General features: G+C 39.8%; 1 protein-coding gene across 1 annotated transcript; it reads right to left on the bottom strand.

Annotated features, from left to right (window-relative positions):
• Positions 1-1551: 1551 nt before the first annotated feature.
• On the bottom strand, positions 1552-3833 carry LOC143585058 (uncharacterized). The gene is made up of 3 exons (XM_077066938.1): positions 3647-3833; positions 2855-2892; positions 1552-1893 (listed from the first exon to the last, which is right to left on the bottom strand). Exons 1-3 carry the CDS (start codon positions 3723-3725, stop codon positions 1780-1782), a joined length of 231 nt encoding a protein of 76 aa, XP_076923053.1. The 5' UTR covers positions 3726-3833; the 3' UTR covers positions 1552-1779.
• Between the last annotated feature and the right edge of the window lie 15145 nt (positions 3834-18978).

Genomic DNA, 18978 nt, shown 5'->3' on the forward strand with positions numbered 1-18978 from the left:
CTTTATCCATGATGGACACGCCTCACTGTGGTTTAAAGGTCCTTTGACGGCCCATTTCTATTTGTTTTTAATTCTCCACCACGGTTCCTGTACATGCACATTTTCATTTTACCTCTTTGTTTGTTTGTTTGATTTTTCATGTTTCTATATTGACTATAAATCTCTTATTTGTTTTCTTGTCTAGGCTTAGTTAGAGTGTTCATGTATACAAGAAACATTTAAGCTACTTTTATTATAATTGTAATTATTACCGTCATCTTTCTTTACTATGGATTCTTGTTTTTCATATGAAGTTATCAACTCTAAAAATAGTTGTAATTTCTCAATTTTGTGTTTATGCCATTTATTTTCCTGTTGAACAATCATATAAAGGTGTAAAAAGTCAAAGACGTTGAGCTTAACAAGTACAAGGGAAAAGTCTTGTCAACGTTGCTTCATAATGGTATGCTTTTGTCAACATATTCATCTTACATGTATTGTACAGGTCTAGAAGTAGACTTCATCAGGTCTCAAGCCGTTGCAGTAATTTTTGGGTCCTTCTTTGTGTGTGGTATGTTGCAGAAACATTGGCTTGCTAACAATATTTTGGGACGGGTGGAGGTGGTTAATTAAACAGGTTACACAAGAACGCGATATGAACGCAAACAAGAAATGGTGTGTGAAGGCATCGAGAACGACGTTCGACCATGGCGAGAACAAGGTTTGCGTAAAAAGACTAGGGCGATAACAAGGTTCGCGTAAAAAGACCATGGTGAGAACAAGGTTCGTGTAAAAAGACCATGGCAGAACAAGGTTCATGTCTTAAGACCATGGGGAGAACAAGGTTCCTGTAAAAAGACCATGACAAGTATAAGGTAAAAAAACTCGTATGAGTAGTCTATGTATGTGCAATGAATGTATCGGCTATAGTGTTTTGTATGAGTAGTGTTTGGAATTTTGAAATGCTTTGGTATGTGGTATACAACTTTGAAGTTTTAAGTTCAACACTTATATTATATTAAACTCATAACTGATCATGTTTGTGCGTTTATTTAAATGAGCAAAAAGTGATTCAAATTCAAGATCATTAACACGCCTATTTCAAATTCTTAAAACAAATATATGCTTATTGATTTTCTTTGATTAAACAACTACGTTGTTTATTTAAAGCAATTATGGAATTCGAAAGACTTAAACCTAAATAATCAATGTAGTATGGGTAAACCACACATGTTTACACACTGTTAACACATCTTGATTAATTTCATAATGACTTAGGGCAATATTTGATTATATCATTATATGTACTTCAAATTTAGTTTGTATAAATAGTTAAAAAAAAAACAAACTAAATGGGTTAAATGGTTTATATCAATGTATTGTAATGAACATCACCAATACTGGTCGAATGCCGGCTGCAATGTAGGAAAATCCCACTAACATGAGTTAAATGGTTTATATCATTGGTATTGTAATGAACATCACCAATATTTTACGAGGTGAACCCTCAACAACCCGTTTGACTCATTTTAGATAAATCAGTTGCATGATCTTCGGGCTAAGTTTGATGCCTTTTACATGAAAAATATAACTCAACCCCTTCCCTTGTTACTTACTAACTATGAGATTCAAAATCATGCAAAAGAGTGTTTTAAATGATAAAAGATCAGGCCGGCAAAGAGTTACACATACCAAATTTTAAATAATAAAATGACTGCACCACACCATTCTGCATCCCAAACAAAAACTTAAAATTCATCTACGCTTACTTTTATTGTTTCAAATATCCAAACGACTCTCTTAGTAGGACTTCCCGCAGTGTATCAAGCTCCCAGCACCAAGAAAAAGACCAAAAATTGCAGCACTGCCAAGTGTTGTCTGTCCGATATATCTGATCTTCATAAGTCCAGGAACCTACATTTCAATTTCAATTATAAAACAAATACAGATAGGTATATGTATATGTATAATACAAAACAACTTAAAGAATATATTGGATGTGGCATAATGAGCAGGTTAGGTAACAGATCATTTGATGATACGAGTGACGACAATATTTATTCAAAATATATCATTACCATATTTTTCATCTAACTTTATAACATATTTTGTGAAAATATCATTATCATATTTATCTAACTTTTTAAATAAACTGAATTTCGAAGGTTATACGCATTAACATATACTTTGTGCTACTTTTGGCCTGTTCAGCCCGTTTAAATATACCCTTTCAACCCGTTTGAAATAAAAGTACAGCCCCTATCCATAGTTGTCAATAGCGAATAGCGGACGATAGCGACAAGTAGACAACCTATCTATACGCTGCGTAGCGATAGTGATGATATAACGAGTGCTTCAAGTTTAGGGATACACTAGAAGAAAATTTTAGGAATATTTTACATGTATATTTTATCAAAAATCCAGCAGATACGGAAGAAAATAAGTTCATTTTTCAGTCCTGAAACAAAAAAAAAACCTAAAGAAGTTTCCTTTTAAATATGGAAATACGATCTTTCTCAATCCTGAAATTAAAAACACTAAAAAAGTACCCTTTTAATCACTATCCATATTTATGTTTTAATAAAAAAGTACCGCTATTTCTTGCGTCGCTACATAAATTTAGCGGGAAGGTGACGATATGCTACGCTTAACGTTATATCGAGTGCTATGAGCACTATTGACAACTATCGAAACGTATTTAAGTAAACGAAACAAAACTATCGGAATTTTGGAGAGTCGGGGATTAAGTTTCACAAAATCATACACTACATTGGTTTATAAAATTGTAGTTTGCGTTTATTTCTTTTCAAATTTCAACAGCTCGCCTCTTTTGAGAGATACCAATAAGAATACTAATAAAAAACAAAGATGGTACCTTGTAGCGAACAGCCTCGTAAGTTCCATACACAGCACCTATGTATTATTATCATCATACAGATGAAACAAAAATCAGGTCAATAACTCAAACAATTATAAGGTCTCCAATTGATAGAAACGGACACCAATTTTAAAAAGCATAATAAAAAATGTCACACGAGAAGAGTTGAATCCTAGAAGTAGCAAATCAATCATAGAGCAAATAATTAATTAGGGATGGGGGTTCTAAAATGATCCAAGGGTTTTGATTCAGGGTAGAATCTAGTGAATTGAAATGAATCTGTACGAATAAACAATCGAAGAGGCGGATCCAGAAACTTTCTCTACAGGGGGCACAAAAAAAATGTGTCGGTCAAAGAGTGCAGGGTCGTCTTTCCGGGCCCATTTATTATTATATATATGCGATATAAAACTTAGTTTTATAAAACTGAATTGCAGAAGACTAATTTTATTTATACCAATCAAAACATGTATAAAGTTAATCAAAATTGAATTTTTCATATTTGTTAGGGGTTAAACTACCTAACCGATGCGTGCAACATATTCGATACGTATGACATTATCACTATTGTTATTATAAAATAATAATAATAATAATAATACAGGTCAGGCAGTAAAGGAAACCCTAGAAAAGAAAAGAGGGAAATTGTATCTCTGGAATTCTAACAACAATTAATCAATCAATAATGGAAGAATGAATAAAATCAATTTATCATCCCTCTGTTGAATTGAATAATACAGAGTAAAGTAATAGATGGTGGAGTCAGTAATTAGGGTTTAGAGAAATTACCGACAGCACCTCCAACAGCACCGCCGATAGCGACTCCGGCGGCTATTTTGGCTAGACAGCTATTGTTGTCTCTTGCCATGTCTTCTTTTCGATTAAGCTTTTGGTTTGAGGAACAAATAAAGGGGTGGGTGGGTGTGTGTGTGTGCGCTGCTAAATACCCGAGAAGAAATAAATAAGGGCTGGGTTTGGTTTGACGAACACACAAGGGTGTGTTTGTGTTCTACCTTGGGTGGATATGTAAATGAAATATTTGAGCTATGCCTTGAAAGGTTGTCGGTTTGAATCTCGAGTTCACCCCGAATTTTAATCTCACCGTGTGTTACATACGAGAGTTCTGTTCTTGTGGCAGCACAGCAACTGTCACGTGGTAGCCGACGGTATAGTTTATCAGGACAAACTCTAAAGCCAGCATGAATCTGATTAAGACAAAATAGTCTGACATAGTATATAGCAACAGGGCTCTCAGATTCGTGGAGTGCGGTGACAGAAACCCAAAAAAAGAATTTTGTTTTAAAGACAATGATTATAATTATAATAATATCTATTTGTTTTTATGGGATTTATCGGCTCTATAATTGGTTGTGTTTTGTTGCATGGGCATGCTAGCTTCTTATTAGTAGGTGTTCTTTTTGAATGGAAATCTTTAATACATTATCCTGAAATATATGAGTTTATTTGAGTGTGTTCAAATTACATAAAAGGGTTAATTTGAGTTCTACTCAAATTAAACAAACGTTTGTTATAAAACTTTGAGCATTTTTATGGTGCTCGTCTGAAGTGACGTGACACCCACGGACCAAGGAAGAAGCAAACGGGTTGATGGGGGGGGGGGGCGTTTGCATGTGGCGTTTGGAAATGGCGTTTAACATGAAAATTTTAGAAAAGTTTGGAATCAAATGTAGAGTTGATATAGAGATGATGTGTTGTTTATTGTTATGGATGCTCTTATTAGGTTAGAAATGGTTTAAATTAGTTAACACTACCTGTATGTTGTTGTCAGCAACTCATCGCTACCATCACTATCGTCATTGCCGATGTCGCATCCACGCCCATTGCCACCACTAACCATATAATAAATACAACAAATATATGTATATTGATTATATATATTTTTTCTCAAACGACTCATTTCAACTTTTGTTTTTGCTAAACCTCTCTAGCCGATATCTTTTAAAAGGGGGTCATATGACTTGAACTTATTTTGCTCAATATCAATACTAATCTGAATCCGTTTTTAAGCCAAAACCTCCCAACCCGTCTTGTTTTCTATGATTACTAGTTCACCCTAGTTTGAAACTCACAATTTAAGCACATGAAAAATAGTTTAAATTACATGATGATGTATTTGAAATCATGTAGTTTATGTGAATGCTTTTGGAAAGACATGTTCTGTAAATATAAAATCATATGAATTCAATACACATGTCGTTTTGTTATAAATTATATATTATATATATTACAATTTTGAGATATGGTTCCTCTCTACTCTTTACTATTCACTTGGTTCCTTGCATCTTTTTGTGTACCTTGTGCAATGTTTTTGGTACCATTCATTATGCTTAATGTTTTTGCTAATGAATTTGTACATTTTGTTAATATATATTTATTTATTTCAGTCAACACCTTTTTTGCTTACGACAATTTCAATTTCGATTTCAGATGATCCTGCCTACGTTGATTTTTGATTTCGGCAAGATAAAAAAGAGAGTCTGGCCATATCGAATGGTAAGTTTCTAACTTCCAGATTAGGGTTTGAGTTGAGTGTGTTTTAGCTTCCGTTCCATGGCGGATTGAGTTTTGAGTTAGTTTAGAAGGACAATAACTCTTAATTTAGACTATAGGTTCAGGATTGACATATATAGATGACATTAGCTTCACAAATTGATATTGTTTGAACCAAGTTTTGTAGAATTTTTGCTTATTTGAAGCTATGTGTATGAGTGCAGGTATAGGAGCATGGGTTTGACAACAATTCAGCCAAAGATATTACATGGTGGTGAGGATGAAGCAGATGAATAGTTGTGTTGCCATTTCTCTTTTTACTTTGGTATTTCTTTTCAAACTATATTAATTTTAGTAATCTAAAGTGTTTCGATAACGTAGTTGAGACTTGAGAAGGTTTTATGCTTTCGAATACATTCAACATGACTTTGAACCATTTGACCCGTTAATGATAAAACCTAATAAAATAGACATGCTTCCATTATTCCATATAGTTGAGTATCTTTTTTAATTGGAATTCTATAAGTTTGATAAAAAAAATTATTGTTATAGTTAAGTTGAAAAGTTTTGATTATGTTTTTCGAAAATTAGTTAATGACTTCAATTTGATGTTCATTATTAGCCCGGTGTCGGGTCGGTTTTCGGTCTATCACTATGTGTACTTAAAAGTTAGTCTTTTTATGAAAGCGTTATAATTAAAGTTTAGATTGTGGTCAAAATAATTTTGAGTGCCATTTCAAATTAGAAACAAGCAGTAGAAAGCTTAACAGTCAAATGGGTTGGAAATTAACATTTTTCAGATTATATGGAACTATGGTGTTTTTTTCATATCTATTTTCTCTGTGAACTTTGAAGTTTAATTATGCTTTAAGGTGTTAAAAAGAGTGACACAAACAATACAAGTAGTAACAATGTATGTGTAAATTCATTTAAGATATGAAGTAATTGCATTTGGTAGGAGTGCTTCCAAGATATGAAAGGTGCATATGGCTTTTTGATTTATCTTGAACTTTAAGGTAAGATACTTGCAAGTTGCAACCGTTTTTTTTTTTTTTTTTTGTCTTTTAAGTACTAATAAATTTAGTAATTTGTAGTTTAAAGCTCTACTGTGATGATTTTTTTACCGACGAAGTTGAATTGGATGTGAATTATATGATTATAGCAGTAGGTAATTAACTATGTTTTATTGTTTTATTTGCCGAGCAACCCAACTTGTTTTGACTATTATATACTCTGTGACTGCAGTTGTTTTTCTTAATACAGGGTGAGGAAATATATATCGTGCTACAAACACATAAATAGTGACATCTTGCACGGGTGCTCTAAAACACATTCTGCAACTAATGATTATATTAGGAACTAATGTGAACAAATTTATACTTTAATCCATACAGAGGTTGTGTACATACAATACATTAATGTTAATCCTTTCACGTATTTGTGCCGCAACGCGCACGGGTCAAAATTCTAGTTATATTACAATTGTAAAGTTTCTGGTGCATACCAAGCTGTACAGCCTGCAGTTGATATTGTATACCACCCCACGTGTAACTCACCTCCATGACAAAAGTGATTGTACGGAATCGATGGTGGACAGCAACAATCGTTTAATCGGAGGTCGTCGTCATCAACCGTTATTCATCTTCCTTGGCTTCCTTCTCTGTTCTCAGGTACACAGGTATGGCTAGGAGATAACCTACCTTTGATTAGGGTTTCTTTTTTGAATTCGTTTGCAGGTAGGGTTCTTCTTAAAGTCAATATACCTCCGGTTGTTTCTATGCTCATATTGTGGTGCTTCTCTTTCTACAGCTGACCTTCCTTCGTCCATTTTGTAATCAGGTATTTATCTACCCTTTACTCGAATTTCACCAATTGCCAGAGAAAAGTGCATAATAAAATTGAATTTCATGTTTTGGGGAGACCAGACACTTATAATTAATATGCCCTACTCCCAAACTAATGCATTTTTATTAATCAAACCAAAAACATGTCTTTATCTGTCCAATCGTACTCCGACTCGATTTGGTTGTATGATATATCTAATGAAGTTAACTTTATTTAGAGATGATTTTACAGATTAAAAAATGTTGCAGAATCGAAATTGAGTTTTTTTTTTTATAACTTGATAGATGATCTGTATTCTAAAATTTTCAAGTGTGGGCACGGTTTGATCCCGAACGGATTTGATTTATTGAGCCAACATCGAGGTCATATGGCGTGAGCTTGATCGGTCAATTCTAAGTCAGCTATCTGTTTGCTGATCGAAAAATGAAGGGTTGATTTCGCACTAAGGATTAATGGTTTTGCTCAATTTTTGGCTGGGTGGATTTTGAAAGTGGCGCTTCAGGCCACTATTACCAGCTTGGAATATCTTCCACTTGCATATGCGGCGATTGTTCCTTCGGAGTTATTTCAGCTTACGTATTGGTGACAGGTACTCTCCGTATTGAGGTTAGCGGGCTTTTGTCTATGGTGTTTTGGAGATAATTACTTTTGTTTTGTTGAATAATATTTTGCATCTGAAATGCTTTGTTTAATTTTTTACAACCCCAAAAGATGACAAGCTTAAATTATGAGATTATGTTTCAACTCGGGAACCAAAGATCAAACGAAATTCAAACTCTTGATTTACAAACACTTATTGAATCCCAGGAGCCCTAGATTCGATCCATGAGCATATTTTTGTTCAACCGTTTATTTGTGTCATGCTCATTCAGTGTTTTAAGAACCCATATTTTATTATGATTTTTACTTTTGAATTTTTGGTTAGCCCAAAACTGGTGTTCATTGCTAATATATTGCCATCACAAGAACAAAAGAGGGGGAACATGCTATGTTTAAGATTGCCAAAGCCAGGGAGCGTAGAAGGCAAGATCTAGGACCGGTGAAGTTCATAAAGGATACAGATGGGCATGTACTGGTCAAGGAGCAGGACATCAAGCTAAGATGGCAAACCTACTTCCACAATCTTTTTAACAATGGGAGAGCTTACCAAGAAGAACATGACAACACAAACTTTCATCGACAACAATCGAATAACTGCTACTGCCGACGGATCACACGAGAAGAGGTGAAGGACGCACTTAGGAGGATGGGAAGGTCTAAGGCGGTTGGCCCAGACAACATACCCATCGAGGTGTGGAAGTGTCTGGGGGAGGAAGGAGTCATGTGGTTAACTACTCTGTTCAATAGTATTCTCAAATCAGGTAAGATGCCAGACCAGTGGAGGAGCAGTGTTGTAGTTCCTATCTATAAGAACAAAGGAGACGCCCAATGTTGTGGTAACTACCGAGGAATCAAACTACTAAGTCATACTATGAAGCTATGGGAAAGAGTGATTGAGGTTAGACTTAGACGAGAAACTCAGGTTACGGTCAACCAATTTGGCTTCATGCCGGGGCGTTCCACCACAGAGGCAATACACCTTATAAGAAGATTAATGGAAAAGTATAGGGAGAAGAAGCGTGATCTACATATGGTGTTTATTGACCTAGAAAAGGCCTACGACAGTGTGCCACGACAGGTGCTCTGGGAGTGCTTGGAGGGTAGAAGAGTGCCCAGGAAATACATAGAGATAATTATGGATATGTATACCAGGAGTGAAACAAGTGTCCGTGCGCCAGTGGGGGATACTGATTTCTTTCCTGTAGAGGTAGGTCTTCACCAGGGGTCAGCGTTGAGCCCGTTTCTTTTTGCAGTAGTCTTGGATGAGTTGTCAAAGTCGATTCAGGGGACTCTCCCGTGGTGCATGATGTTCGCAGACGATATTGTGTTACTTGCTGAGAAAAAACAAGATCTAAACATGAGGCTTGAGGAGTGGCGAACAACCTTAGAGACAAAAGGTTTAAAGATTAGCCGATCTAAGACGGAGTACCTACACTGTGATTTTGGTGAGATAAACGACAGTGAAGACGCACACATCACAATTGAAGGGCAGGTGGTCCCGCAGGTAACGAAGTTCAAGTATTTAGGATCATTTGTACAGAGCGATGGGGAATTAGACAGTGATGTGACCCACCGAGTTCAGGTAGGATGGTGTAGATGGAAAGCAGTCACAGGTATATTATGCGACAAGAGTTTCCCGACTAATCTGAAGGGAAAATTCTATAGGGTGGCAGTTAGACCTGCAATGCTATATGGAACAGATTGTTGGGCCATCAAGAAGGCACAAGTGCGGAAGATGGAGGTAGCAGAAATGAGAATGCTACGTTGGATGTGTGGGCACACAAGGCTAGACAGAATAAGAAACGTTGTGCTTCGCGAGAGATTAGGGGTGGCGAACATAGCAGACAAGATAAGAGAGTGGAGATTGAGATGGTTTGGACATGTAAAGAGAAGACAGACGACGAATCCTGTTAGATCCGTAGAAAACATTACTATAGAAGGGAGGAGGGGTAGAGGACGACCGAAATTGACTTGGGATGAGAGGATTAGGCATGATTTGATAGACATAAACCTCTCCGAGGACATGGTTGAGGATAGGAATTCGTGGAGAAGTAGAATTAAAGTTAAGGATTTTTAGAGAGAATTGAATACCTTAGGGCTTAGACTTAACTTATTTAGGTCACATACCATAATGGTATTTCCCTTACATATTTTATTATTATTATTATTAGCTTTATATTGCGGTTAAACTGTGACCTTTTTATTAATATTATTATAATTAGTAGTAGTTTTTTATATAACTGTTAAACTTTGATTTCCTTTTTTTGCTTCATACACATGTTCTTAGAGCCGAGGGTCTCTCTGGAAGCCACCTCTTTATTCCTTTGGATAGAGGTACGGTGTGCCTACATCCCACCCTCCCCAGACCCTACCTATAGCTCTGCTGTCGGTGGGATTTTACTGGGTATGATTGATTGATTGATTGATTGATTGAAGATTGCTTGATTACATTACACATTCTAAACCTTTTATGATAAACACCGTTTATCTAATTTACTTAACTTTCTGTTCAAATTATTGGTTATTTCTGAACCAAGAAAAGCAGGGACAAATATTGATTGATGATGATAAGTTTAGTTTAAAGGTACTATTGAAATAGACAACCAACATATGTTTGAAATTAGTACACTTATAACTCCTTTGCAGCAGCTATTGTGTGAACGCATCACCGACAGACGGTACAACAACTACTGATGTGGTTTTCTTCAAAGGATAAACGACACAGATGGTCGGTATAAACTGCCAGGACGTGATCGTTACACATGGAGAAACAGATCCTAAAACATTTCCAGGTCCTATCCAATCCAGTAATAGTTTACGGTTTGTTAATGGTTTTAAATTTGTTTTTTTTATGGAAAAGTTAAATCCGACAGGCCCGTAGCTCACCTGAAACTTGAGCAATTGACCACGTAGTTCTGAAACCGATCCTTATAAAACACCAAGTGGACCTTCTAATTATTGCGCACGCCAGTTGCTGTACGGCTAGATTTTGGGGTTGTTGGGTCTAACTGCCACATTTTAGGTTGTAAAAGTGAAATTGAAAAATTTAATAATGACATTGTTTGATTTGTTAGACAAATGTAGACATACGTTTAGGGTCATATTTTAGATATGCTTTTTCTTCAATAAGCTGTCCTTTTTTTTTGTTTTTGGTTTTTATTGTTCTTGATAGGTTGCAACATGCTTGATGAGTGCCTTCATGAAGACGAGTTTTGTTATGTGATTGAAATAAATTTGACATGCTTTTGGTTGATTTTGAAAATAATTAGCTATTGCGTTCTTTAAGGTACGGGATCAATAAAAATTCGGATAGCACAACTAAGCAGGAGGTTTTTTAACAAAGCTCATCAAGTTTGTAAGTAGTAAGTTCAGAGTGACTACAAATTCAAAAAAAAAAAATTCCCCCCACCCCCGCAACGCGGGGGGGCTCAAACCTAGTTTCTTATACATTTTGCAAGAACTTAAGTGGTTATACTTTAAATTTTAGGGTGCTATTTTGATAGTTATATGGTGTATGACTACGCTTATTTAACTTCAAAATTTTTAATATTTTTTTCAAAAGTGTTTATTGATTTATGGTTTTTCGAAAAGAATTTATAAAAAAAGTGTGTGAATTAGCTTTTGTAGTAGGATAAGCCAATAAGCAAATAAGTTGTGTTTTAAAAAGTGTTTAGTATAGCCTTTTAAGTAAAGTACCAAAAAGAACAAAAAACAGGTTGGTGAGTGATGAATGCAAAGGGAATGTTGAGTATATTTGTAATTTGATGTTCTAAAAGCAAAAACCGGAAATCATGGCTTTTTAATAACAATTGTCTAACCCATAACAAAAGGTAAAAACGAAAAGTGATACCCAAATAGCTTATTGGGCTTATTGGTTGTTTGAAAAGCCGATAAGCACTTTCTAAAAGCTTAGCCAAACACTCTCTTAGGTTGGTCAAAATGATTATCCGGTTACTTTCATTTATTTTGCTTGATTTTTATTTGTTCGTATTTATGTGATTACAATGATGGACTCGTATTTATAAGCACCATTGTGATAGTTTTATAAGGCAACTTAACTCCTTTTCTTACAAGATTAATGAGAAATTATACTTTGATGACTCTAATTATAAAATGTAACAAAAAACATAAACGACACAATCATACATTATACAGAGTGAAGGAGAATGACCTAATTATGCTTAAAACCCTCTTGTCAAAATGTTTTTAACGTATAATATCTATAATTTAACTTTTCATCAGCTTTCTAGATGCTTCCAACTACATTTACAATCTTAAATCTTTCGTGTTTTTTCCATTCGCCATCTAAAAGAGTATGGAATATTTCTCTTCCCTTGTATAGATGCTTTCATATTCTTGAAATAACTTTTAACAATTATGTCTTAAAACTATGCAGTTGTACGTTTAAGATCCTTATAGAATACGCAAGTAATGTTTAGTTTAAATTACACGATTCTATATTTGAGAATTTCGTAATTTACATAATATTGTGTTTGAAAACATGTACGATTCTCAAGATATCAAATCATCTAACATTGAATATGTGTATCTGTTTTGTTTTTCATATGTTAGCTTGATTCTCCCAAAATTACATCACTTAATATAGATGTCTTTTTATTATTATTATTATTATTATTATTATTATTATTATTATTATAGTTACATAAACTCGAGTGGATATGCATGAAATTTGAGGTGATATCTTAATAATTAGGTTGGCCAATATGATCATATGAAATAGGAGTATTCATTTATTCTGTTTTGTATATGTGATGAGTGATGACGGATTCATGAGCGAACCAAGTGTATGGCATCGGGGTCAAGTCAACGTCCAAGCATTATTAAGAGAAGATGAAAAAGAAAGAAAGAGATATAAATTCAACTAGATGAGTTGGTGTGAGCTTTCGTTGTATACATCCTGAAGAGGTAGGTCCCAGCAGAGCCCAGTTGGACCCGCAAGACTCACCTTGAACAGGGACGTCTGCGCAACAACCAACTGCTCCAGCGGGACCCACCACGCTCAGAGAACCTTACGCGTAGAACGCCAGCTGTACCCGCAGGGAAAGCCTCCCAATGGTGAAGTACCCCGCCTGTTCCCGCAGCTGCGGATACAAGCCATCAGGGAAGGCTACCCGCACTAACAGCAAGGCTACACGCACAAGGCATTAGCTACTTCAGTAGTCACATGAAGGAATGAGCAAGACAGGAATACTCCCGCCTAAATGAGCCAGTCCGTATGCTTCTGGAAGATTTTTCGTACTATACCTACTAAGGTATGGGCAGAACAGACAATTTGACCAGAACAGCCCATGAACCAATCACAGGGTGACAGCTCACAGACAACAATACGAGGAGGAGCACCCTCTAGTACTGTTTGTCACTATTAGCCGCCGCCTACTCACCAACCCTTACGATGGGACGTGCGCAGCCTACAGTTGGTGGAACAGTGCGTAGCCGGCAGTCAAGGAACAGTGTACAGCCGACCTTGTTACTGTTGGCCGTAGCCTATCCACCAACCAGCATGGCCTGTGCGTAATCCACTGTTGGTGGAACAGGAATACTATTCAGCCGGCTGTACCTTCTAGGGAACCTACCTTCGGCTATAAATACTCCAACACCTTCGAATGGTAAGGACATCATCAGATATCTCTCTTATCTAGCAATCTCTTAATATACACTTATATTCAGAGCAATCTAGTCTGATTCTCACGCCGGAGGGTGGTCACAAGGAGGAACCCCCCCCCCCCCTTCTCAGTGACGAGCTTACGGTGTCTGTTTTGCAGGTCCCCTGAAGAACAACCTTCTCAGCAAGACCTCAACCTCGTGGGAAACATTACTTAACCCCCAGATTATCTATAATCTGCCCAGGGTTCACTTAGTGTTTCTTCATTGGCGCCATCCGTGCATAAAAGCTAGAACTAATTCTTAGTTTTTTCAAAATTTCCGAAGAAATGGTTAACGTTACTCCGGTCCCAAGGCCAGTAAGTGACCAAGAAACCCCGGTGACCACAACCCCAGTAACTGGGAACACCGGCGGTTATACAAATCTTACGAACACTACCCCGGCTACCCAAGCCGGGGCAAGTGCAGTAAATATTCCACTGGGGTTCACTGATGCCCAGTTGGAGAAACGAACGAGGGTCCCTCGCCAAACACTAGATCAAGTTAAGGCGTGGGCCGAAGCACGACAGAGAGAGTTCCAGGCTGAGTTGGATGAACGCTTGCGTTCAATTCAACAGGCTGACGAATTCGGCAGTACTCGCCAACATCTCAATATGAATAGTGAGTGCGAGTACTCAGACGATGAGCGGGATGAATCCGATACCGACGCAAACCCTCGCCATAAGGCAAAAGGGAAGCGTAAGGAAACGGACTTCCAGCCGACAAGGAATTTTGGGGAAATCTTTAAACCAACAAATGCGGAGAGAAACCCGCGTGACTTCTCCAAAACCTTTAGACCAACTGCTGCAAATGCAGGAAAGTCTAAGTTCGCAAGGGACATTGCGGAAGCAATCGCCCCGAGAAGTGCCAAACAAATGTCCAACATCGGCACTTATGATGGTCTATCCGACCCAGACGACCACTTGAACAGATTAATTGCGGGGGCAACCGTCAGTAACTGGACGGAACCCACGTGGTGTTATATGTTCCAGATGACTCTGGTTGGAGCGGCCAGGGCATGGTTCGATCGTTTACCGGTCCACCACATTTATGATTGGGCGGACTTTCAGAACAAGTTCAGCCAGCACTTCAGCCAGCAGAGGAAATATACTGAAGAACAGTGGACGATCCTCAACTGCGTTAGAGAGGAGGATGAATCTTTACTAGACTTCATCACACGCTTCAACTCCAAAAAGCTAAGTCTCGGCAACATAAGTGAAGATCTTGTTCGCGCTGCTTTCATACAGGGCGCCGAATACCCAGAGCTTATCCGCACATTGACGGGTAAGGATGGCATGCCATCAACATGGGATGCCATCATGACGGCGGCCAAGCGCTTTGCCGAGACGGAGAAGCAACTGGGAAGGGATCTTCCCCAGAATACACACCTCTACACGCAGAGGACCAGAGAAACCAATGTTCGGATCGCCCGACAGAACAAAAAGAGGAAGCTAGGTATCTGGCAGTCAAGGGTAAACTTTGACACCTCGTCCAGCTCTCACCCTCTTGTTGGCGGAAGAAATCACACGCACCCTTCAAGCCAAAAACACCGGTGGACGCCACTCACCAAAAGCGTCACGGAGATATTTGCCACTGAAAAGCTACCATGGCCAAAAGCTCCAATGATCCGGCAGCGACCTAATGCGGATCAGAGTAAATCCTGTGACTTCCACGGGACAAAAGGTCATAGTACGGAAGAGTGTACATCCTTGAAGGATATTGTTGAAGCATTCGTCAAGGATGGAAGACTGGCACACCTAGTGGCATCAATCAAGAAGGGAGGAAGGAACGACAACCGGTACCGAGGCAACGGACGAAAGCCCGTTGACATCAGCATCAACATGGTTCATGGTAAGATCAGAGGAAGGAAAAGGCGAACGACAGAACCATGCGCGTGGAAGGAAGCTGAGGTGCGCTTCCCGCGAGTGCCAGGAGGACCCAGCAAAGAAGGCCCTATCGTCATCAAAAGCCAGCTGGGGCACTACATCACTTCTCGCACTCTTGCTGACAACGGCGCCTCGTCAACGGTGATGTACAGGCAGTTCTTCGACAAGCTAGATGACGAAGACAAAGAGCGCCTGGAAACGATCTGCGCCTCGATGGAAGGGTTCGATGGCAGCACAAACACCCCCCTGGGCATCCTATCTTTCCCCGTCACTCTTACGGACGGGAATCACTCACGCACAGAAGACGTGGATTTTGTCGTAATGAGGAAGCCACACCACACATACGACATTCTCTTCGGAAGAGACGGGATGGCAAGATTCAACGCCGTGGTATCCTCAGTCCACGGCATGATGGGATGGCCAACAGCTGAGGGTGTAGCGATGATCACCGGCATTCCCCAGGTATGCATCGCATCTGTCTCATCTAAACCCAAACCAAAGATGGCTAAACCAACCATCACCGAGCCGGAAAGATGGGCCTTCAACGGCAAGTACCCTGACCAGGCCGTTTCCATTGGCCCAACAGTTGTTGAGCCCACACGCACCTTACTCAAGCGCTTATTACAGAAAAACGTTGACATCTTCGCGTGGACACCAGCTGACATGACTGGTGTACCCCGAAGTAAGGCAGAGCATAAGCTCAAATGCGATCCGGCTGTTACGCCAATCGTACAAAAGCGCAGAGTAATGGGGCCAGAACAAACTAACGCGTGTAGAACCCAAGTCAAGGAACTCCTTGACGCAGGCATCGTACGCGTTAGTAGATATCAAACTTGGGTTGCAAATCCCGTTATGGTACCGAAGAATAACAAACATTGGCGCATGTGTATAGATTTCAAGGACTTGAACAAAGTATGCCCCAAAGATTGTTATCCGTTACCAGAAATTGATCTTAAGGTGGATTCGTTGGCACCGTCCCGCCTTAAATGCTTCCTGGACGCGTATAAGGGGTACCACCAAATCCACATGGCCGTTGATGATCAGGACAAAACCGCTTTTCGGACGCCCGATGGCACATTTTGTTACCAAATGATGCCATTCGGACTTAAGAATGCCGGGTCCACATACCAACGCCTGATGGATAACCAGTTTCATGCCCAAATCGGGAGAAACTTGGAAGTCTACATGGATGACTTGGTCATCAAAAGCCCTGACCCAGAAGCGATGTTGAAAGACATCGAAGAAACTTTCAACACGCTCAGGAAGATAAACATGAAGCTCAACCCGAGCAAATGTGCCTTTGGAATGGAAGAAGGGAAGTTCTTGGGGGTCATCGTCACTAAAGATGGCTTCAGAGCGAACCCTGAAAAGGTCGAAGCCATTCTCAAAATGGAATCACCTACGACAATCAAACAGGCTCAGACACTGAATGGACGACTAGTAGCACTTAACCGCTTTTTGGCAAACCACGCGGATAAGTCGTTTCCCTTCATGTCAACGTTGAGGAACTGTTTAAAGAAAACGCACTTCCGCTGGACACCAGAAGCGGAAGCAGCTTTTCAGGAGATTCGGTCACGCTTGATCGAACTCCCAACGCTCACAGCACCAAAAGCGGGAGAGGAGCTAATCCTATACCTTTCCGCAACAGATAGAGCAACCGGGGCAGTCCTGCTAGTAGAGCGAAAAGGCATCCAGATGCCAATCTATTATGTCAGCCGTATCCTAACAGACGTAGAAACCCGGTACTCTACCCTCGAAAAATTAGTTTTAGCACTTATACACGCTTCACGCAGGTTAAGACGATATTTCCAGGGTCACCCAATCACCATTCTCTCCAACTTCAAACTCGCAAACGTTCTAGGCAAACCCGAGTTATCGGGACGCCTAGCCAAATGGGCAATTGAGTTGGGGGAGTACGCGATAAAGTATAAGCCAAGACCAGCCATAAAAGGCCAGGTTTTGGCCGACTTTATTGCGGAAGTACCTGCATCGCGGGAAAAAGAGTGCCAGGAAGAGGCTCAACCCTCTCCAGCACAAGACATCAATGATGTCTGGCGACTCTACACTAATGGAGCAGCCAGTAACGAGGGTTCAGGCGCAGGGCTGAAACTAACCAACCCAGCAGGCCAAGAATACACTTACGCTATTCGACTGGACTTTCCAAGTACGAATAACGAAGCCGAGTATGAGGCATTCTTGGCTGGGCTGAGAATTGCGCGTAAGATGGGAGTGAAAAACTTGGAAGCCCACGTGGATTCCATGTTAGTAGCCAATCAAATCAACGGGACGTCCACGGCCGTGAACGACACAATGGCCCTGTACCTCGCACAAGCAAAATCCCTTATGCGCGATTTCAACGACTGCAAAGTCATACACGTCAAGCGAAGTGAAAACAAATCTGCGGATGCGTTAAGCAAGCTTGCATCATTAGCCTTCACCCACTTAGGAAAGGATATCCGCATTGAACTCCTCGAGACACCTTCGGTCCCGCACAAGGAAATTTGTGTCATCCAAACCGGCACGGAAACATGGATGACACCAATAATAAAATACCTTGCGGCAGGCACACTACCAGAGTCAAAAGCACAGGCAAGAAAACTACGCTGTAAAGCACTGAATTATCAACTCATCGATGACATCCTTTACAGACGTAACTTTCTTGGCCCACTCTTGAGATGCGTGGACAACCAAGATGCTGACTACCTCCTAAGGGAAGTACACGAAGGCATCTGTGGAGTACACGCAGGTCCCCGCGCTGTTGTAGCTAAGCTAAACAACGCGGGATACTTTTGGCCGGGGATGCATACGGATGCGCTGGCATACATCAGAAAATGCAGGTCTTGCCAGCTCTACGCACCCAACACGCACCGCCCGAAGAATGAACTTGTTCCAGTCACCTCTTCATGGCCATTTCAAAAGTGGGTCATCGATGTGACAGGCCCATTTCCTACAGCAGCAGGAAATGTTCAGTTCCTAGTGGTAGCCATCGACTACTTCACCAAGTGGATAGAAGCAAAACCCTTAGCCCAAACAACCGCGAAACATATCAAAAAATTTATTTGGGAATTTATTATTTGTCGTTTTGGACTTCCACAGAATTTGGTGAGCGATAACGGCACCAACTTTGCTGACAAGAAGCTACAACAGTGGCTGAAAGAACTTCAAATCACCCACACCTTTACCTCAGTGGCACACCCGCAAGGTAATGGTGAGGTGGAAAGAGCAAATAAGAGCATCGTCGAAGGCATAAAGAAAAGACTCTTGGAACACAGATCCGGCTGGGTGGACGAGCTTCCGCACGTCCTTTGGGCAAACAGAACGCTGAAGAAGGCCAGTACGGGAGAAACCCCGTTCAGTCTCACTTGTGGCACTGAAGCCATGGTCCCGGTCGAAATTGGTTTACCCTCACCAAGGGTCTTGATTCAGCCAGAAGACAATGATGCGGAAAGACGGTTAGATCTTATGCTAACCGAGGAACGCAGAGACTTAGCCGCAGTGCGTGAAGAGAACTACAAGCGACAAATGCAAAAGTACTACAACACGCGGGTAAAACTCTGCAACTTCAATGTAGGAGACTACATACTGCGTAACAACGAGGCTTCGAACCAAGAACGCCCA

Source organism: Bidens hawaiensis, unplaced genomic scaffold, assembly GCF_021521415.1.
Source record: "Bidens hawaiensis isolate Kalapana, Puna unplaced genomic scaffold, B.hawaiensis_p1.1 tig00033545_1, whole genome shotgun sequence".
NCBI lineage: Eukaryota > Viridiplantae > Streptophyta > Magnoliopsida > Asterales > Asteraceae > Bidens > Bidens hawaiensis.

What these genes read in the sequence shown, in the direction of transcription:
- LOC143585058 (XM_077066938.1), bottom strand. Translation starts at nt 3,725, where the DNA reads ATGGCAAGAGACAACAATAGCTGTCTAGCCAAAATAGCCGCCGGAGTC. An exon ending in TGCTGTTGGAGGTGCTGTCG is followed by an intron (nt 2,893 to 3,646) that starts GTAATTTCTCTA and finishes AATAATACATAG; the next exon opens with GTGCTGTGTATGGAACTTAC. An exon ending in ACGAGGCTGTTCGCTACAAG is followed by an intron (nt 1,894 to 2,854) that starts GTACCATCTTTG and finishes ATTGAAATGTAG; the next exon opens with GTTCCTGGACTTATGAAGAT.